We start from the raw sequence: 21,400 nt of genomic DNA on the forward strand, positions 1-21,400 counted from the left end.
TGTTGCCACCTTTTGCCCTTCTGTTTTCCAGGATTGTTAAACCAGTAGTGAATTTTGTAGTAGAAAGAACACTGAGAAATGGCTTGTTAAAACACCTTGAGAAAAATCTGAATGGTGTCTGTATTTGTTAAGCCACCAAGTTGTGTTAATCTTGTGGTATTTTAGTATGGAAGTCATGCAAGCCCACGGTTGTTAAGTTAGATCATGTTGTCGCAGCTGGATCAGTTATTTTTCTCAGTTTCTATTGCTGTGTTGTCCAGAAGATTTTCTGTCCTCTAGAGCAAGGCTAAGTCTCTAGCATCTTTGATTTAAGCCAGCAAAGGTACAGCCTGATTGTAGTGGGGAAACAAATGCTCATTGCAAATTTATTTCCTAGTAGTAAAGCAAGATTGCAGGGATATTAATTTGCAGTCTTGGTTTAGTAAAGAATAGGAAACACAAGGGAAGAAGATGAAACAATTGGAATGACTGAATAACTTAACTGGAAATCTTACATGTATTTAATGTGCCATTTGGATTATTTGGGGAGGGAAAAGAAAATCTATAGGAAAAGTACTTGGAACATCTGTGTGTCTATTCAGCACCTCATTTATAAGCTTGTTTTCTTAACTCTTGTTCTAGGAGTGCTTTCTGCGAACCAACATCATGCCGGCCCTGTCTGCTAATAGTAGGAAAAGAAGGGTACGGCCAGGTTTCTTACGTGGCACCCGCGGTGTTGCACGCTTTGGAGAAGTTTCCCGTTCACACCCTGGACCTTTCTGTTCTGCTTACAAACGTTGCACCGCCAGAAGAAATCTGCGGACAGGTACCTTATTTCCTTTTATTCTCATCGGATTCACTGACTGTACGTAGAGGATCAATCGAGTTGCAAGTAAGGTGAGCAAAATTCATTGGTAATGAAGGTGGCCTTGTTTTAATGTGCTGGGATGTTTGCTTCTGTCTGAAAATCCCCTTTTCTTTTAGACAGCACCACAAACAATCTGGATGTTGTACATGTCCACATTTTCCATACCCAATTTTACAGTGATGATGTTGCTAGCAGCTCAGGAAGCTGGGCGGTGTTGCTAATGAACATCTCTTTGTGGAAAGAAATGCTGCTCATCTCCCTGGGATGCAGAAAGTAGTTCTCATTGCCTCCTAAGACTGTGTGCTCCCAGTAGATGGCTCTGTATCAGACTGCATGTCGGCTACTTTTTGTAGCCTTCTTTTAAATTATATTAGTAAGGCAACCAAGGTTTGGGGCTTCTGTTTATTTTGTTTTCACATGGACATACACAACTTGTGCTGTTGCAGTGTGTGCAATAAAAGCATTAACACGCTGATGTGGTTTTAGCTAGAAAAAATGAACAGATTTGGTGTTTTTACTTTTAGGCAGGAAATCCATTTTATTGTTTGGCATCACTACCTTAAAATATTTTTACCTTTAGTGGAAACGTTTGAGAGCTATACAAGTAAGGACAGACATGTTACACGACTGAATACTGATGTGTCCCATAAGAGGGACATTTCCTTTCTTTGTTATGCGATGATTGTGGCCGTGGCCATATAGCTACGGTGTCTAGCCACTGCCTGAATATATCCTTCCCATCTTCTGACTAGAGTTCTCCGAATACTGATAATCTGAAAGGGTGCCCAGAGAAATTCCTTATGTGACAGGATGCTTGCCACTCTGTTCACATAGTTTCCTTTCATGGGGCAGTCAGATGGCTATGTAGCTATGTATTAACAGGTTATTCTCCGTGTTTTAGTTTTCTTACCCAAGCTTTCCTTTTCACTAGCTGATCCGAAATGCTCAGAAGACAGCACCAAGCATAATTTATGTCCCAGATACCCATTTATGGTGGTACAACGCTGGACCTGCCTTGAAACTTACTTTTCTAACTCTACTACGTAACATTCCAGCATTTTCGCCTGTTTTACTGCTTGCTACGTCTGATGTACGTCACTCAGAGCTCCCAGAAGAGGTATTTATTTGTCAATACTTTTCTTACTATTTCTTCAGTTTCTTATAATTTATGAATGCTTTCAGCATCAAAATGCTGTGCTTTCTTAAATGCCTACTGTTATTACTCAGGCACCCTAACAAATCACTTAAAATTAGCTTAGAGAAAAAGAATACTGTGAAAGCATCTGCTTAAAGTTTTTTCTGAGTCAAGCAAGTGACTTTCACCCCCTTCTCACGCATGCAAATAATAAATTAATACAATAATTCCGGTGGCTACAAAGTGGTTCAGTCAAGAATATGCAGTGCTTGAAATGACAAGAGGATGTTTTTACTGAAGAGATTTCTTCTGACAGTCTGCCATTCCGTGCTATGTTGGGTAAACTGCTAATAATGCAATTTAGTAGAGAATTGAAACACTTTGATTAAAAAAAAAAATAAAAATCAGTTTCTTTCTTCATATAGGCCAAAGCTTTCCAAGCTGGAAAGCTGAGTTCCAATTTCTGCTCAAGTAACTTTGGAATGGAATTCTAGTTGTATTCCTAAATAAACTGTAGTAAAAGTACATGCAGAACTTCATTGACTTCTGAGAGTTTACATTAAGGGAAGGTGCCCAAAACAGGAACACGCTGTTCTCGTTCTGATTATTTTGTCTCAGTTATTGGGGGAAGAGAACGGGTCTTACCTAGACGTGTTTATTATCAACTGCTTTGAAAGTGCTTGAGTTCCCACAGAAGTTTTTGTACAGGTTCTAAATTGCTTCTAAAATAAGTAGTGAAATTCCTTACCTACCTTTTAATACTAGAAATGGAAAATGGAGGAAGACGTAGAGGTACTAGCTACTTCAGACACCTTTTGGTAGAGAAATAAAAACTCAGCAAAAAGCCCTCACTTGTCTGCTGAAGCCTTTCTCTTCCCTCTATAGCCATAAAGGTTCTAACTAAGGGATGAAGCAAGGCAAGTAAATACAAAGGAAGCGATGTTGGATGTGGTGAAAGCCATTACTTTATCAGTGTAGCGTACAATCCCTTCAGCGAGCTTTAATTCTATAGGTGATTCTTAAAGGTGATATTTGAATTTGCCGTGCCAGCCTGTGAAAATGTAGCCTTTTAAGGCCAGGAAGATAACTTTTTTCAGTTTGTGTTCTTCAGGTTATTATTAATTTTAAAAGGTACTTGTCTTTTTGGAATAGAAGGTGAGTTTTTGTGGGCTTAAATCTGAAATGTCTTTCCTCCTTCTGCTTTAGATCCAAAAATTATTTAATAAGGAATTTGGAGAAGCGTGCAATATTGAGTTGCCTGGAAGGGCAGGGAGAGCAGCTTTTTTTGAGGACCTAATTCTAAATCAAGTGGCTAAGCCTCCTGTAAAGAAAAGAGGTGAGGAGGATATAAGGAGTTGTCGTGGTTTAACCCGGCCGGCAGCTAAACACCACGCAGCCGTTCGCTCACCCTCCCCCCTCCCTCTCTGGGACGCGGGAGAGAAATGGAAAGTGAAGCCCGTGAGTTGAGATAAAGACAGTTTAATAAGACAGGAAAATAATAATAACAAAATAATAATAATACAATGGTGATAATAGGGAAATAATAATATGTACAAACAAGTGATGCACAATGCAATTGCTCACCACCCGCTGACCGATGCCCAGCCTAACCCCGAGCAGTCCGGCCCCCTCCCCCCGGCTAGCCACCCCTATCTATTGTTTAGCATGATGTCAGATGGGATGGAATACCCCTTCGGCTAGTTTGGGTCACCTGTCCTGGGTCTGTCCCCTCCCAGCTCTTACTGCACCCCCAGCCTGCCCGTTGGCAGGACAGAGCAAAAGGCTGAGATGTCCTTGGCTTAGTATAAGCACTGCTCTGCAACAATTAAAGCATCGGGGTGTTATCAGCACTCTTCTCATCCTAAGCCAAAACACAGCATTCCACCAGCTAACTAGGAAGAAAATTAATTCTGTGCTAACTGAAACCAGGACAGGAGTACATCTAAAACTTTCCTATCGAAGTTACTAGCTCTTTGGGATTTGCTTTGGTGGTCATTTTCTGTCAGTAATTTGTCATATGCTTCAATTTGAGTACTGTAAATTGGCTAATTTTTCCTGATTAATTGAAGTTGATCAGACATTGGAAGTCCTGCCTGTAGCACCAGCAGCTGAGCCTCAGAAGCCACAAGAGGAAGAAGTAGGGATGCTGGAGGAGGAAGAGGAGGATACCTTGCGTGAACTTAGAATTTTCTTGAGGGACATTACTCACAGACTTGCCACTGACAGACATCTCAGGGAATTTGCAAAGCCTGTTGACCCACAGAAGGTAACCTAGTGCTGATCTGTGTGTGTCTGTAACTTCTCAGTGTTCGTATTTCTCAGCGTTTTGGGGAAGGTTCAACTTTGTTTTTAGGGCTGCGCTATTAGGATTTTGCAAGAAGCAGAGGCAGTGCTTTTACTTCTGCTGACTCTCAAATGTCTCTTATTGGATTATTCGCTGAAAGCCCTGGTTTCATTCTAAAAAGCCAGTCCAAATGCCAACACAGTTTGCTCGTGAAAAGGCTTTGATATGTAGGCATGTCACAGCACTGAAAAGCACAGAGATCCTCCCTTATAATTAGAAACAGTATTTACAGGAGTACTTTAATGAAGTCTAAAGCCCTTTATTGGACTGTCAGTACCTGTGGGAACAGGAATAGGAGCAGCCGTTTGTAAAAGTAAGTTTTGAGATCCTGTTCTCTGTTTCATCTGGAACTCCTCAATAGGAATCAACCATAAGTGCAGTGTGTTTTCTTTTTCCTCCAATTGGCTGCTTAGATCCCTTTTTCTCCATAATTGATTAGATAAGTCTAAACTAGCGGCGTATATTTCAAAGACAGATATAACTTGAATATACCTGCGGATCAGCAAAGTCCTCTTCATGTGGGCATCCACTGGCTTTTCTTCCCCTTTTCTCCTAGGTTCTTGAGCTGTGAAAAATCCAGACAGATACGTATGTCCTCATCTGAACTAGTCATTAGGCTCCTCTTACGGTCTGAGGGAAGAACTCAGCACCTCTGGGCCCAGTTATCTCATTCTAAAGTAGATGCCTGCAATAGGTACTTCACAGGTGCAATGCATGCACCTTTTCCTCAATGTCGACAACAAAGAGAATGTCGGGTGGCTTACTCAGCTTTCACTGTTGTGATTTTCTGAAGCAAAGTGAAATGAATCTCCCACCCTCAGTGTTTCTTCTCTACCATGCACGTGCTTCTGACCGCCCTACTTCTTGTTGTCCTCTCCTAGCAGCTCTAATGCCAGTTGAAAGAGCCCTTCCATTTTTGAGAAGCAAACTGGTTAATTTCAGCATCGCAAATGCAATCTGATGCATCGCAAATGTTCAGAGTTTTTAGGAAGTCGTTTATTTAAAGTTTTCAGAATAATTTTGGTAGACAGTGTGCAAGGTTAAGAAAACCTCTGAATGCTTGTATTTGATCTGCAGGTACCTGACTATGCCACAAGGATTAAAGAGCCGATGGATCTTTCAACAGTTCTGACTCAAATTGTACTCAAATTGACGTACTCACGCCAGTACCTCACTGCAGGAGACTATCTGAAGGACATCGATCTAATCTGTAACAATGCCTTAGAGTACTACCCGGATCAGAGATCTACAGGTGAGGATGTGCTTTTTAGCCCTAGTTTAAAAAATCGGTCAAACGTATAGATGGATAAATGCTGTGTTCAGACAGTAGACTTCAGATGGATTAGATGATTTTGGGCATCCACAGAGAACATCTCTTACCACATTGTAAATATTTTACCATTTTGCTACTTGGGTATGGAACTGTGATATAAGTGTTCCCAAGGAACTAGTGCTTTTGTTTTAATTAACTTCTATGTTGTTATGCTGAAAATATTCACTGAGATAAACTTTCGGAACCAACCTATGAAGAAAGCAATTTTTTTCTGTGATCAAAACAGTTTCATTGGTTGGTAGACAACATTCAGTTAAAGTCTGTAAAAATTTCAGATCGTCACAGAGCCTATGTTTTGCAAGACACTGCATATTCAATGGTGAGGAACGAAATGGATACAGAGTTTGGACGACTTTGTGAACAAATTAAAGAATCTCATGAGAAAAGAGGTACGTGCTTTAACGCTAAGGATTTTAAGACTTGTCTCTGCATTTGTAACTGAAAATGCACGACAAAGATCTTTGGTATCTATTCTTTATTGCAAGGTCGCACCTCTCCAGCGTGTGCTCCATGGGACGACTCCAAGTCACCACAGCAGAACCCTGCTACTGAAGACGACAAACCAGATGAAGAGAGTAATGAAAATGAGGCGATGCCAGCGGCACCTGTAGATGCCAGTACACCCATTTCTAATGGTAAGTTGCATTTTATTCAGCTGCTCTTGTCATTCATACCTTCTCTGTTCTTGAGGCGCAACAGGTGTCTCTGATGCCTGGCTCTTTATGCCAGAGGTATTTTGTTTTCAAATTTACTTCAAAATGTGAGAGAGAAATCCAGAGGACATTCATTCAATATAGTGATGAATTAAAGTTCAAAGAAAGTTGGTTTACAATATAAAAAACAAACAAACAAACAAAAACAACTTTGATGGCCCAGTTGACATTTAGCTGCCCCTAAATTGCTAATTCTTGAGGTAAAAAATGTTGTGGATGGCAGTTTCTGAATACTTAACTAGTTTTTAATTATGCAAAATGGTATTTTTACCCCCACTCCACCCCTCCCTTCCCCAAATGCTAAAATCTTAGCTACCTCATACTGTGATTCCCAGTTGAAGGAGGGAAGTCTAACTAGTGAGAGTGGGAATTTTGCCATGGACTCCACCCATATCCTTTTGCAATACTATATGAATACTACGAATGTTGGGCAAAACCACAAAGTTTGTTTTTTCACAAAAGGTTTACCAAATCAGGAAGCGTACGAGGTATAAGTCTTCACGTTTTTTCTCCTTTGAATATTCCCTTAAAATTGTCTCATTAATTAATCTCTTCCAAACACGTATTCAGCTTTTGAAGTCTTCAGCTTGATACCAGACTCGAAGGAGAGCTTATTTCCAGAGGCTTTTATGATGTTCATCTGTATTAGTTCATGTAGTAAGACGGTGACTTTATCAAATAACCTCACGTTGTATTAATACTGCCCATCCAAAGTAAGAATCCTCAGCATGTAAAATCCTGAAAGTGACTAGTGAATGAAATTCCGTAGCTGTGTGTGTGGTTTGTTTGCTTGTTTTTAATCTTAATAGCAAACTGACCCCATTAACTTTCAACTCTTTTCTCAGCGTATGTAGGCAGTGGTAGCTCAGTTCCTTTGTTTTCCTTGTCAGTCAAGTAAGATGAAGATAATGGATTTTGAAGAAAGAATTCTTTTGGTTATGTTTTGGATTATTTTTTTTTTATGCTGTCTCTTTGTAGGTGCATCAGAAAGAAAGCGCAGAAGGAACAACTGTGCGCGTGCTGCAGCAAAGAGGAGTTCTCGATTCGATAAAGAGAACAGAGTACCAACAGATGACCAAAACGATAGTGATGAAGAAGAGTTTGTGGACAAACATGTTTCTGACATATGTCAAGTTAAACTTAACACTGAAAAGGAAAGTGCTAAGCTTTGTGGATATTCAACACCAAGATGGGGAACTATAACTAATGGAAATCCAAGTTCAAATGGTAAGGGAGAAGTCCATCAGATCCTTTAGCACCCTATTCTTGCTGAGGAGGATTGCACTATTTATTAGCTTTAGCCTTCAATTTCACTCTATTTTTTCTGTTACAGCTCTCAAAAATCATCACACAGTTTATTCCGTAATGATGTTGCTCCTCTAATTGTGCAAGCCAAGCCCACGTTTCTGTAGGTGCTGGTTTTTTGATTCTAAAGTCTGTTTTTTTCTAATGGTACCTAACTGAAAGCCAGCAGTCACTGACACTCTTTTATTGTACGAGGTGCTTTCCAATAACGAGCAGCTTAGGTGAAAAAGCAGCACTTCAAGATGCGTGGATCCAGAGTAACATGTGGAATAGGAGACTTAAGCCCTAATGTTGTACTCTAAGATGTGTTCCCTAACCTGAATTGGCAACATGACTATTTTTTTCCACTATTAACCTTTTCATTAGTGCTTTTTGTTTGTGGGTATTTTTGTTTGCTTTTTTTTGTCTTAGTTTCTAATTTTTATGGAGCAGTGGCTTTAGCTGGAAAGAAGGGAGAAGCCAAGTATTTCTCAGTGCAGACGATAACAATTCTGTCTCTGTATTTGTAGAGAGAGACTGTTTTGCAGGTACAGGATACTTCACTGAGACTGTATTCTAGATAAACAGAAAACCTGACTGAAGAAATTTGTGTCCTTCCAGATTCCTGGGCATTTCAAGCAGTGACTCCTGAACGTTCTTGGGAAGAAGACCAGCAACAGATAAGTGATGAGAACCCTGTACAAGTTCCTGCAGAGATTGACTACATAGTTATCGTGGATCGCTATGAGCTCAAAGTATGTCTAATTTCAGCTTTTTTTTTGATGCTCAAATAGGACATATTCCTGCGACATGTAAAATTGCAAATTAAGCCCATTGTTAACCAATGCCAATTAAAACAATTAATTGGAAGGACATATAGATAGTGAAATAATTCAGCCTGTAATGCACTGTGACTGTTTAGTTTCCATACCTCGTGTAAATTTCTGTAGGCTACCATTTGCTTCTGGTCATCTGTAGTTTAGGAGATAGATTCTTTGCCTAATTTTTAAGATAAAAGGCCTTGCTGAATTTTAAAATACCACATTGACAACCTGCTAGTACTATTATGCATATCATTTAATGATTTGTAATTTTAATGATGGGTTTGAGGGCTTTTATTTGGGGACTTTTTTTTCATGCTTTGATGTATTAAGAACCTGAAAAGGATCTTTATTTCTTGCAGTGATGATTTTAAACCTGAAGTTAGCAGGTTGACGTAAACTAGCTAGCCATGGAGAAGTGACTACTTTTCTGAAATTCCTTGAAAGTGCAGTATTAGAAGTTCTTATATTGTGTGTGTGTGTATATATATATATATATATATATATACATGAGGGAGGCAGAGTTTGCTGATAAGATGATAAGCAGCATTATTTCCAGGGGGCAGTAGTATTTCCATTTGGTATGGCTGCTCCCTAAAGCTACATACTTGCAGGCTCACACAGCTAATGGACAGCTGTGGCAGTGGAAGAAGGTGCTGCCACTAGCTTGTCACAGTTGCTGTGCCAGAGATTATCATCTCTGCATCTTTGGTAATAGAAATGACTGTGTGAGAGAGAGGTGATTGCTACAAGCAGTCACTTTGCTATTTACCCACCCATGAATTTAAAGGTAGGACTGAGCAAACTAATCCACCTTTGCTCTGGGCGTTTGAGCAACCTGTTCTGCCAGCAGAGTTGTAGGCATGGCACATGTGGGTAAAGGTAATCACCTAAGGGTGCTTCCTTTTCCAGCTGGCACAGCTGTATCTACAAGATCTGCAGCCTTTTTACAGTGCCCCGCGCTGCTGCAACGCTTCTCTAATGAAATGCAACAGTGGCTTTGCTGTGGCAGCAGCTGTCCTACAAAGAGGATCGTGTCATTCCCTGCTGCTTTGGGAGCAGTCGACTTGCAATTGCAACCGTTGATGTGATTGATTAGTAGTAAAAGATTGTCCGAAATTTCAGCCTTTCCTTTCTCTGAAATATGAAAAATTAACTCATATTTTCCCTGCTGAAATCTCATGGGATATTTAATCTGTTCTCTGAAGTGTCACATTTTATTTAATAGCGTAAGAAAAAGTAGGCTGTCACTTGTATTGTTACTGTTCAACCTCTGAAAAGATATAGAGTGTATTCAAAGGATCTTGTACTATTCTAAAGTTGTTGTTTTGCTCCATTGTTGTCTTCAGAAACTGTTATGCTTTGTCACTAAGATAACGAAGGGATTTGACGTTTATCACCTGGAAAAAGTATATGGCGTCATTAATCAGTGTATTTACAACCATAGAGAAGACTACGACAAAACCGATTTGGTGGAGGTAACTTTTGTTTTGAATTCTAGCACTTTCTGTCACTGTTACGCAGTATTTGTGTGTTCTGGGATATCGTGGTTGTTTAGCATTGCTCTTTACTGCTTAGGTGTCTGTGCACAGACAACAACAACAGTACGACTTCTCCCTTTCAGTCTGGAAGACGTTTATCCATCTTGCAAAACCATTGTTATATTTGGCATAACTGTTGGCAGTTTCTGCAGGAAAAAGCTTGAACTTGAAGACAACGGGTCCACCCACACAGCCCTTTCAAAGCAGTTAACTTTAATCTGTCAGTAGTTTTCCTTGAAGAACCATTTTGGGAGTGGGAGGACTACGAAGGGAAGGTGCTTTTCTAAGTCTTTCACTCGCTCTCTCTCCCTCTACAGCCAGTCACGCACAGTGATAGCAGTTGTTCCGTCCTTGGAGAGAAATTTAAGTATATAAGTTTGAGACTTCTCTCTAGTCACACTCTAATCTCTTTTTAACTAATGCGCTTGAGCATCTGTAATTGGGGAGATTTCTGCCTGTGCCAGTTTTACACTGAGTCAAATTCTCTGGTCTCTTCCTGTAAAAGGTGATTTCTGAGTTGTCCGAACTCCTCCAAAATCTGCGTGAGGCGTCCATGGTCCAAGTCAGGTGTTCCCAGTATACGCTGGATGTTCACTCTTCACATTGAAGATCCTTGAACCCATTTATCTTAGAGTTGCTTGTGCTTGAGAACAGATAAAATGTGTTGTGCCGATCAGTCTGCCTTAAAAAGAGAGTGCCTCTTTTTTTTAGGCACTGGTCATCTCGATCTCTTTTTCCACATCTGATAAAGAGTTAGAACGGACACTCTGTTCTGCCTGTGAGAGGAGTATTTAGATTCAGGGAGGCCGCTCCTGAAAAAAAAAATGAGATCTTTTAGCTCGAGAAGGGATTTATTTCTAATCTCATGGCCTGTGAACTTTTGTAACTTAACATTTAATTTAAGTATTAAAAGTTAAGTAGCTTTCTTGGTTTTCTATTTCTTCCTTTAGCATAGGCAAACAAATCTCTCCTATTCAGAGTGCACTGTACAAGTCAGTCAGGAGCATGCTCTACTGTATGGAGAGAGAGAGAGAACTTAAGGAGTAATTATTCAAAGTCCAGAAATTAACTTGAGCTTGTTGTGGCTTCTCAGGAACTGTTTCTTCTTTCTAATTGTTGTGAAACCACTGCTGAGAGAGATCCATATAGTTGATATCCTCCTCTCTATTTTGGATGTATAAGGATGCCTCTGAAGCTAGAAGGGGTAATAGGCCGTTGTGATGGTGGTAGCACACTGTTTGCTAACTATTACTAACCATGTATTACAAATTATTTATTTTTATAGTAATAGAAAGTGTTCTTAAGCTTTCATTTGTGCTGACTGCTATTTTGTCTTTTTTTTTCTTACTAGGAAATTAAGAAAGAAATCTCAGCCTTCTGGTCCGACAAGTAGTCTTCAACATACTTAATTTTTACTCTCCAGAGGCTTTTGTTGCACACTGTTCGGTTATTTGTAAACAACTTAGTAAATAGTATCTCATATAGGTATATAAAATTTCATATATAGGTCTTTTAAGATATTTTAAATAAATTTGTTTATTTGATCTTTCTTAAACATATTTAAGTACTTTTATTTCATATTTTTGTTCTATATATGTAGCTATCTATTTATTATCATATATATATATATGATAATATATATTATCATATATATATATATATATAGGAAAATAGAGAAGTGAGAAACAAAGGAAAGAAACCAAAAGCACCTTCCCCCCTGTCCACCCTCTTCCACCTCCTCCCCCCGAGCGGCGCAGGGGAACGGGGGAACGGGGGTTATGGTCAGTCTACAGTGCTTCTTCTCTGCCACTCCTTGGTCACTCTCGTCCCCTGTGCTGTGGGGTCCCACCCACGGGATGCAGTCCTTGCTGAACTGATCCGGCGTGGACTTCCCACAGGCAGCAGCTCTTCCAGAACTGCTCCAGATATGGGTCTGTAGCACGGGGTCCCTGAGCACCCCCAGACCCCTCTGAGCCCCCCCAGAGCCCTCCTTAGGGCTCTCCCCTGCACCCCCACATCCCTTGGGAGCCCTTTGACCACCCCTGAAGCCCTCTGAGTACCCCCAAACCCCTCCAAGCATCCCCAGAGCCCCCTAAGCGCCCCCGTAGCCCTCCTCAGGGCTCCCACCGTTACCTGCCAGCCCCTCAGGAGACCCCTGAGCATCCCCAGACCCCTCCCAGCACCCCTGGAGCCCTCTGAGCACCTCAGGAGCCCCCTAAACCCCCACAGCCCCCCCTCAGGGCTCCCCCCGTTACCCCCCCTGTTCCTCAGGAGCCCTCTGAGCAATCCCAGATCCCTCCGAGCACCCCCAGACCCTGTCCAAGCCCCCGGAGACCGCCTCAGGGCTCCCCCCATTACCCCCCCACCCCTCAGGAGACCCCTGAGCACCCCCAGACCCCCCCTCGCCCCCTCCCGGCCCCTCAGGAGCCCTGTGAGCACCCCCAGACCCCTCAGAGCACTCCCGGACGCCACCCCCTCGGCCCCCCCACGCCCCTCGGAGCCTGGCCCCGACCCAATCTCCCTCCCGAGCCCCCCCCCCCCCCCCCAGGTGACTCCCACCTGGCAGCCACACAGCCCGGCCAGCACCAAGGTGTCACTTGCGCCAAGGGGGACACAGAGGGGACGGCACTGCCACCGGGCCCCGAAAAACCCGGGGACAGAACAATAATGGATGATGCTCAGAGGTCCTTACAGGGAAAGTGAGCTTTCTAGAAACATCTTTTACCCTGATCTCCTGGGAGGCAGCAGACTTCTCCATGGGTTGGGTCAGGTTGGCGTATGCGGCCCTCTGTTCTGCTCAGAAGGGAGTCACTTATGACAGTAACCCTTCTCTTTTTCTTGATGGAGGTGGTCGTGATACTGGGGAAGGCTGACTTGCCCTAGAAAACCCCTCCAACCTGGATGGACCTTCATGCACATCATCATTTGTGTGTCCATTAGTTCCAGAGTCTGTTGTTTCAGGGCACCTGAAAGGAAGGTGAGGTAGGCAAGGAAGGGTTCGCCTGCTGCTCCGAGCAGATCTAAACTTCCATCCCCTCGTCACTGAGATGCACTCCTTCTGCCTGATGGCCAGAGGGTAGGGGATCCTCCATTTCCTCTGCTGTGTCTGCCTGACGCATCTGTCCCAGGGCTGGCAGAGTACAGTTCAACCTTCTCCGACTCCCTGGTGCTCCTCAGCCTGTCCACCTCCTCCCAAAGCTCTGCCAGGAGGCTGAGCAGTTCTTCTACCTGGGCGCACCTACCACAGGTGGACTCACAGGATGGGATGTCAGGAAGAGTTTCTTCATGGAAAGGGTGGAACCGGCTGCCCAGGGCACTGGTGGAGTCCCCAGGCCTGGAGCTGTTAAAGAAATGCGTGGACTTGGCGCTAAGGGCCGTGGTTTTGTGGTGGGCCTGGTGGTGTTAGCTGACGCTTGGACTTGAGCTGAAGGCCCTTTTCCAAGCGCAAGGGTTCTGTGACTCTTTCATTGGTTGAGTAGGCACCATGCAGTCACCGGGCCCAGGGAAAAGACGTCCTTGGTGGCCTCCAAGTTAGCTCAGCGTCATGGCACCAAGTCACTTTGAAGGAGCTGCTGGAATAACGAGACAACAACCTAGTTCTATTAAAATATATATTGCTCTTTTGAGGACTGCTGCGGGGCTAGCAGCACCACAGCAGTGGAAATCTCCGTCCTGACATTGCTTTATGCCTTGACGTCAGGATCAGGGTGGTTTGAACTGCCAGGGAACGGACCATGGGTTCCAGGTCTTTCTCTGAAGGCTGGAGGACTGCAAAAGAAAGAAGAGCAGAGATGAAAACCCACTCCTTGCAGAGATCCCCAGGCATCCCCTGCAGAGCATGCCAGCCCCACTCAACTCTTCCCCAGGCCAGGAGGAGCAGGAGGGACAAAGGAATCCGTTGAAAGCTGCTGCTCAGCAATGTCCCAAATGCAGCCACCAGTCCTTCCCCACCTGCGCACCACAGGTCAAGTGGGGCACCTTCACAAGCTGGTTCCCTCACCACCTGCCTCCATCCCTTGGGAGGATTCACACACTCCAGGAATCTCCTGGACTCTTTCCTCTCGCTATTGTGCTTCCCCATGAGAGCAAGGGCTAGCAATCGTGACCCTGCTCCTAGCTGCTTGTAGGCTGTCTCATCTCCCTCTTCGTCCTGGTTGCGTGCTCTACAACAGGCTCCCACCTTCTGTCAGCCTTACTGCCCTTTCCCCTGACTCTTCCTCAGGGACACTCAACCCTTTCAGCGGCACTGCCCAGCTCCAGGCTGGGAGGCCATTCCCTGACACCACGGGCTACTCCGTCTCCTCTCCCTCGTTCCTATGGCTGCATTGCTCCTCCGCCCTGAAGCATTTCCCTGGAGCAGGGCAAGGCACGGGGGCCTCTGCCGCTGTCCCCCCAGCCCTAGCACACCCCCCACTGCCCTCACTCACCGCTGAGGATTTCATTCAGCTTCTCCTCGCTCCGGTCCTTGCAGTAGCGTGCAGCAAGACCTAGACACAGAGAATCTTATCAGAGGCCCGCTCCCCAGCAGCTGCCTGGGGGGCATGCCTCCCTCCTCATCCCATTCAGAAGGATCCTCTGGAGTGGAAGACTTCTCAAAGAGAAAACAGCGGCTCCTCTGGTCGGGTGGTTGCGGCATTGTGGGATGTGGGCTATGCTCGGGGACTCCTCGAAGGCCCTGTGCTCCTGCCCTGTCCGTCACTGCCGTGCACCAACACTGAGCGTCCGAGCCATGGCTGTGCTCTTATAAGGTGGAGCCCTGGGGTGTCACGAAGTGACGTCACAATGGGTGCCCACCCAGCCCAGGCACGTGCCACAGTGGCACCCATTGTGACGTCACTTGGTGACACGCCAGGGCTCCGCCTTATAAGAGCGCAGCCGTGGCTCGGACCCTCAGTGCCGGTGCACGGCAGCGACGGATATGGAAGGAGCACAGGAGCCTCAAGGAGACCCTGAGCGCAGTCCAAGTCCCACAATGCCGCAACCACCCACCCAGACGAGCCACCCTTTTAACCTTGCGAGCTCTCCCACTTCAGAGGCTGCTTCTGAACGGGATGAGGAGGGAGGCATGCCACCCAGGCAGCCCAGGCAGGCCTGTCAGGAGACCTGGTCTTCTAGGGGCAGCAACCAGCCAGCAGAGGACAGCTTGCTGGCAGAGGACAAAACCCCAGTCAAGGCCATTTTGCCGGTAGAGGACAGCAGCCCGGCAGAGGCCATTGCTCAGGAAGTGGGCAGCAGCCCGGCACAGGACAGGAGACCGGTAGAGGACAGCTTAGTGGTTGAGGACAGCGGTTCGACACAGGATAGCAAGAAGAAGTCGCAGCTGCTGGATTCCAGTGAGTCTTAGGGATGGGGTGGGGAGGGTTGGGGACACAGAGACCGCAGCTTGACTCCAGGACTCCTTTCCTGGGTAAAGTGGCGCTTGGGCTGACGGGACTGAGCTTCCTCCGCAGCACCACAGAATCCCAGGACGCTTTGGGCTGGGGGGGACCTCGGCGACCACGATGCTTCCCCCCAGCCCAGGCTGCCCAAAGCCCACCCAGCCTGGCCGTGGGCAGTGCCAGGGAGGGGGCACCGCAGCCTGCGCCAAGGCCTCACTGCCCTGGGCGTGAAGGAGAGAAATCCCTGCCTGGCCAAAAGAAACCTGCCCTCTTTGAGGTTAAAGCTGTCACCCCTTGTCCTGTCACTGCAGTCCATGATGAAGATCCCCCTCCAGCTTTCCTGGAAGCCCCTTTGGGCACGGGGAGGCTGCAGCGAGGTCCCCCCGCAGCCTTCTCCAGGCTCCACAAGCCCAGCTCCCTCAGCCTCTCTTCCCAGCGGAGCTGCTGCAGCCTCTGGGCATTCCCGCGGCCTCCCCACGTCCTTCTGGGGCTGGGGCCCTTCCTCTCCTCACCCCTGCATTCAGCCCCTCTCTGCAGCACTCTTTGCTTTCGTCCTTTCCAGGTAATATATGGAAACTGCGCAGAAACTCGGCTGTGCAATCTATCAGGGCATATGTCAGACGGAAAGAAAAGGTAACGGCAGCCACTTGCATCACAGCAGTGCTCCTGGAGCTGCCCTCCAGGGGTCCCACACAGCCCCAGACCCCTCAAGGCTTTGGTCCTGCTGGCCGTGGGTGTTCCCCTAATGCTCTGTTGGTGTCTTTGTGGCTGCCAGGGCAACGAGGAGCAGAAGATAGTTTTCCTCATCGAAATCTGCGATCTGTGCAGATGTGTCACTGAGAAGGGTGTGCCGATGAACTTGCATGGCTTCTGCAGCAAACATAAGCTGGTGGAGAACATCATGGTGAGAGGATGTGCAGCGGGTTGGGGAAGGGGCAAGGCCCCCCGGCACCAGCCCCCTGGGAGGCGAGGGCTGGGGCAGTGCTGGCTCTGCTGCTGCTGGGTGCCGGCGGCTCCAAGGTCTCATCCTGCTTGTGCTCTGCAGGCGCTGCTGGAAAAGGAGCCCATGGACAGCTTGCGCACAGAATTCTGGCAGATCGCCATGGAGACTGTCGCCCTCCTCAGGTGCGTGCCCAGCCCCTGGTGGCAATGTCCTGGTGGCCCTGAAGCTGGCAGGGAGGCTGCCCGTCCCTCCCAGGGATGCCTGGCCAAGGGAGGTCCGTGTCCTCCTTCATAAGCCTCGAGGCACTGCATCCAACAGGCTCCTCTCTCTCTCTCCTTCAGCAACACCGTACCAACAGCACTGCATGGCAAAAGGGAGAGTCTCCTGAACGTGTGCTGCAAGAGCGTCTTCTTTCTGCCTCCGGAGTCGGACATGCCAGAGACAGAAAGAGCGCTCTACGCCAAGGTATGTGCTGGGTGAGGTACCGGCACCCCCAGTCCTGCTGAGCTGCTGCCTTGCTTCCCCGTGCTGACACAACCAGAGACCAGTGCAGGGCCGGGGCCCAGATTTGCTTTCCCAGCCTCACCCTTTCCCCTTCCCGGGCATGATCCCGTGCTGTAGGATGTCTGCACGCAGCGGCTTTTTAGCCCCAAAGCCACCCTTGAACTCCAGAGGGGCTCAGAGCCAGCTCCTGAGGGTGAGGAGGGCCACAGAAATAATTCGATGCTCTTCTGTCCTCCCTGCAGACTATGGATGCCTTGGACACCATGCTGGAGGGCTTCGTACTCAGCTGTCCCATCACCAGTTTCAACACAGAGATGCAGAATATGTTGAAGGTTTGGCATTTGCAAAGAATTTCCAAAGAATCCTCTCAGGTCACATTTGCAGACCACTGTCAACCCAGCAACTTCTCTCCTCGCAGGTGATGCTGGACTTTGCTGGCTCCAAAAACTCAACTGTGCGCGAGAGAGCTGTGAGGAGGATTGAGAGGCTGATTACTTTCATCCGCTGGTATTTGGTGACCAAGGTAAGGCACAAGGAACCCTCCACCCTTTCCTGCATCCCAGAGCATCCTGCCATGCAAGGGTGCCTGTGAGGCAAGCCTCGATGTACGTGAGGGCCTCAGCACTGTGAATCGAGGGTCTTTGTCCCTCCTTAACCCCTGCTCTTCCCTCCCCAGGCCCTGCTATCTCAGGGGCTGGCTCTGCCTCCACTAAGCCCTTTGTCTCTCCTCCCTTTTTCATACAGATCTTAGAGAACTTTGAAATCTATAGTGAAGATGAGCCCAAAGATTTCAACCTGTGCATCCCCATCCTGGGCAAGCTGCTGGGCCACCTCTTGCTTTTCAGCAGTGGCGATGATTCCATGGGACACGCAGCTTTGAAAAGTCTTTTTCACATGTACACAGTCATCACAGAAGGAAGAGGTAAGAAGGTGTGGTGGGCAATGTCCATCTGCACACAGACATCTGCTGGTTTGTCTACCTGTTCTCCCTGAGTATTGTGAAGGATTGTTTTTGTGCTTGGTGGAGGCTGCCCACAGAATTCTGCCAGGTTCCCTGACCTCCTCTGCTCCTCACAGCAGCTTCCCGCAGCATTCTGGCTATCATTTTCCGCAGAAGCTAGACACTCACCTGATGTCCAGGAGCAGTTCTCTGCTGCTGTGCTTCCCAACCCTCCCCAGATCACCTACCACACTATTTTGTGGTCTCCCCCAGTCTAAGCCATCAATCGATGAGCACTTCCCAAACCACATCTTCCCTGAGGAGTGAACAGCAGAGCCAGCCGTGCATCACCAGGGATGGTGACGCCCTCCAGAATGCTCCCTGACTGTTTGCTCCCTGCCGTCTTAAAGGCAGGTGTCAGGGGGCTTCCTGCACGTCCTGACCCCGAGCAGAAGGGGGTCTGTGACACGCTGCTACCCCCACAGCACCCAACGCCATTGCTTCTCCTCCTTCTGCATCATCCCTGAGGTCCCTCTTGCTCCCAGCACTCCTCACCTTGTGCTTTACATCCCTGCCCATCACTCTCCTCACCATGGGTCTGAGCCTCCCTCCTCAACCATTCCTAGTGAAAGTGCTTTTCAATATTTGGCAAGCTTGTTGGCAAAGATGCTCTTCCCTACTGACTATTTGGTGTTGCCCCCTGTTTAGAATGCAGATTGAGAGAGGACATGGAAAAGTATGCAAAGAGACACCAGAATTTGGAGGATACAACATTTCCATTTTCTATAACATCAACTCCCTGTGAAATTGCCAAGGTAATGAGCTCTGGGCTTGCTGGGGATCTTGTCCGCAGCATCAGCAGGCATCTCGTGTAGGCAAAGGGGTCCAGAACCGGTGGGGCTGGCACGGCCTCACTCGCCCTGGTGAGAGGGTTCCTCTTGTTCCCCGAGGGCCCTCTCTCCAGAGCTGCCCTTGCTGCTCAGCTAAGCAGCACCCTTGGGACACTCAGTGCGGCATGTCTTCCCTCCTCCTTCTTCCCACAGGGGTTTGAAGGACATCTCTTCCCTGCTGAGAGGCTGGACATCATCCTCACAGCCCTTGAAGCTTTACAAGACTCCAGCATCCATGACAAGCAGGGGGCCTTCAGCGTGCTGGACGCAGCCTTGGAGGACGCTGGCTACTGGCTGACAGATGTAAGTGGCCTGTGGCCATGGCCCTGCCCTTGAGCTCTTCCAGGCATTGTTCCTCTCTCCTTCCCTGCCTCCCTCCCCGCCTCCCTCGCACATCGGGGTCTCTTGGGCTCCAGAAGCCACCTGAAGCCAGCAGACACCAATGGAAGGGGCCAAAGTTTGAGTGGCAGCTGTGGCAATGGCTGCGGTCTGCTGGCAACACCATTCCCACTTTGTCCCCCAAGGTGCCAACGATCATGGAGTGCATCAGGAAAAACCTGGGCAGCATCCACACAGCATCGGCGTGGCAGTGCCTGGACTCCCTGCTTCTCCAGCTGACCAACGTGATGCCCAGGAGTGAAGTCAAGAACCTGCTGCAGTTCTCTCCGCCACGTGGCAGGTCCTGGCCTTAACATCCTTGAGGGCTTGTTCCGCGTCGGGAGATGCACCTGGAGACTCTCTGCTTGCCACACCAATGGCAAAGAGCAGGACATCCCCAAGGAGCACAGCCCTCCTTCCCACCAATGTGTTCCAGCCCTACTGGGCCAGCCAGGGCTGCAGCATCCCAGCTGTCCACGGCAGCCCAGAGTCCCCCTGCCCCCAGGGAACACCAGCTCAGCCCCCTCCTGCCTGCCCAGGCTGGGCCCTCAGTGCTCCCCAGGTCACAGGGGCTGCAGGACAGCATGGGTCCTCTGGGGCTGGCCCAGTTTGTGGCCCTGCGGCTGAGGCAGCCTCACTGACAGAGTATTCTGGGCTTGCAGCACTGACCTGGGCATGTGGGAGGTGATCCTGGCCATGCCGCAGACCTTGGAGAAGGTTTTAAACATCATGATGGAAGACTTGCCGCTGTGCAACTGGTGCACCGCAGTCACCGAAGACACCTGCATCCGTCGCTTGGCTGTGAGTTCCCAGATGAAACCTTGCTCCCAGCAGGGCTACGTGTGCCCCTTCATGCACACAGGCACAGCCCTGTGCCCATCTACCCCCAAACTGCCAGCTCCCGCAGGACGTACGGACACATGGTCCCTGGGGCCGGCAAGCCCCCGTAGCTCCCCGCGCCTGGTGCCTCTTTGGTGCCAGCTGGCGCTGCCCCATCCCTGCCCAAAGGTGGGAGAAGAAGAGGCTGCAGGGAGCCCTGCAGGCCCTGCCAGACTCTCACTGCTCTTTCTTGCAGATGCTGGCCCAGAATCACATTTCTGAGGAGGACTTTGGTAACCCAGTGCACCTCCAGAGCTACCTGAAGCACCCAAGCCCAGAGATGCGCTTTTTGGTTCTGAAAGGGCTCTGCACCGTGTCAGAGAGCCCTGAGAAGGTGAGCGGGCCATCGTCATGCAAAGCCATGTTGGCAGCCTGGGGCTTTGCTCTTCTGCCCTCCCGTCCCTCCCCGCTGCCAAGAAGCAAGGCAGGAGGCTGGTGCTCAGGAACCAGAGCCCTTTGCCCAGGGTGGTCTCTCACTGCCTCACGGAAGGGAAATGATGTCTTTCCTACAGGCAAGGAAAATTCAGGTCTTGCTGCCAGACATTGTGGAGGCCCTGCAGGACACCAACACAGACATGCTGATGAAGGCCCTGCCTGTGCTGAGAAACGTGATGGCTCATGTGGAGAGGAGGACGGCCAGTGGCCCAGCTCTGCAGCTGGCTGAGAAGCTCCTGCCACTCTTTGACCACGTAAGTGTGCTGCGGGAGCCCGAGCCCTCAGCTGGGCCCCCTGTAACGAGGGCTGCCCTTCAGCCCAGCCCTGTGGGCAGCACTCAGGCAGGGCCTTCCCAGTCTCCTCGTCAGCCCAGGCACTGGGGAGCTCTGCTTGGGCATGGCTGGTGCGGCTGGTGGCGAAAGTGGGTGGCTGGCGGGCAGCCTGCGATGGCAACCGATTGCGTTGCCCTTCACGGGCACCAGGCCTTGCAGCTGCCCCTGAGCAGCTCCTTTGGGAAGGATCCAGAGCTGAAGCATCTCACAGTGCTGGGAGCTCCCTTCACATCAGTCAAGCTGATGCTGAAATTCCTCCTGCCCTCCTCCCTGCCAGGAGTCCAGCCAGGTGCGGGAGCACTCCATCTGCCTCTTCCAAGCTGTGGTGAAGCCTGTGCTGCGGCAAAGGAAGAAGGAAATGAAGAGGACAGTGCACAGGAGCCTTCTCCCACTCTACTTTCACATGAGAGACCAGAGTGAGAGCGTAGCAAAGGTACAGATCTCAGAGCTGAGCAGTTAGGTGGGCAAGGGTGTGCTGATGCCACAGGGTTGCTCTGGGGGATCACAGAATTTCTAGGTTGGAAGAGACCTCAAGATCATCGAGTCCAGCCTCTGATCTCTGGCTGTGATCTCTGGGATCTCTCTCATTGTGAGCTGCCTCTGATGGTGGCTGTCCCGTGGCCTTGCCTTGGCCACTGAACCCAGTGCACGCTGCCCCCCACCACAGCCTCCCATAACACGCTGGGAAAGGCTCGCAGCCCTG

At 48.4% G+C, this 21,400-nt stretch overlaps 2 protein-coding genes and 1 pseudogene across 5 annotated transcripts in view; all 3 read left to right on the plus strand.

Moving 5' to 3' along the window:
• The window catches only part of LOC137847506 (ATPase family AAA domain-containing protein 2-like), a 35,395-nt pseudogene extending 24,611 nt beyond the window's left edge, over positions 1-10,784 (plus strand).
• A 3,784-nt stretch (positions 10,785-14,568) lies between these two features.
• Positions 14,569-19,569, plus strand: LOC137847099 (maestro heat-like repeat-containing protein family member 7). 3 transcript variants are annotated; one of them, XM_068665376.1, is made up of 9 exons: positions 14,570-16,029; positions 16,172-16,521; positions 16,681-16,804; positions 17,086-17,175; positions 17,262-17,366; positions 17,588-17,765; positions 18,492-18,598; positions 18,827-18,976; positions 19,198-19,569. In XM_068665376.1, exons 2-9 carry the CDS (start codon positions 16,250-16,252, stop codon positions 19,363-19,365), a joined length of 1,194 nt encoding a protein of 397 aa, XP_068521477.1. In that variant the 5' UTR covers positions 14,570-16,029; positions 16,172-16,249; the 3' UTR covers positions 19,366-19,569. The 3 variants fall into 3 exon arrangements, with proteins under 3 accessions (XP_068521476.1, XP_068521477.1, XP_068521478.1); XM_068665377.1 differs by having other exon boundaries at positions 14,571-16,300; positions 16,442-16,521; XM_068665375.1 differs by having other exon boundaries at positions 14,569-16,521.
• Positions 19,570-20,125: 556 nt separating this feature from the next.
• LOC137847122 (maestro heat-like repeat-containing protein family member 7) overlaps positions 20,126-21,400 on the plus strand; it is a 48,765-nt gene continuing 47,490 nt past the window's right edge. For both annotated transcript variants that reach the window (XM_068665403.1, XM_068665404.1), the window contains exons 1-3: positions 20,126-20,264; positions 20,443-20,619; positions 20,975-21,130. In XM_068665403.1, the coding sequence (XP_068521504.1) occupies positions 20,127-20,264; positions 20,443-20,619; positions 20,975-21,130 (471 nt within the window). In that variant the 5' untranslated portion in view covers position 20,126. The remainder of the gene's footprint in view (positions 20,265-20,442; positions 20,620-20,974; positions 21,131-21,400) is intronic.

The sequence above is a fragment of the Anas acuta genome, chromosome W (genome assembly GCF_963932015.1).
Source record: "Anas acuta chromosome W, bAnaAcu1.1, whole genome shotgun sequence".
Classification (NCBI taxonomy): domain Eukaryota; kingdom Metazoa; phylum Chordata; class Aves; order Anseriformes; family Anatidae; genus Anas; species Anas acuta.

Excerpts from the sequence above, each read along its gene's own strand:
- LOC137847099 (XM_068665375.1), top strand. The coding sequence starts at position 16,142 with ATGCTCTGTTGGTGTCTTTGTGGCTGCCAGGGCAACGAGGAGCAGAAG. Across the intron at positions 16,522-16,680 it reads GAGACTGTCGCCCTCCTCAG|CAACACCGTACCAACAGCAC; the intron begins GTGCGTGCCCAG and ends TCTCTCCTTCAG. Across the intron at positions 17,176-17,261 it reads AGATGCAGAATATGTTGAAG|GTGATGCTGGACTTTGCTGG; the intron begins GTTTGGCATTTG and ends CTCTCCTCGCAG.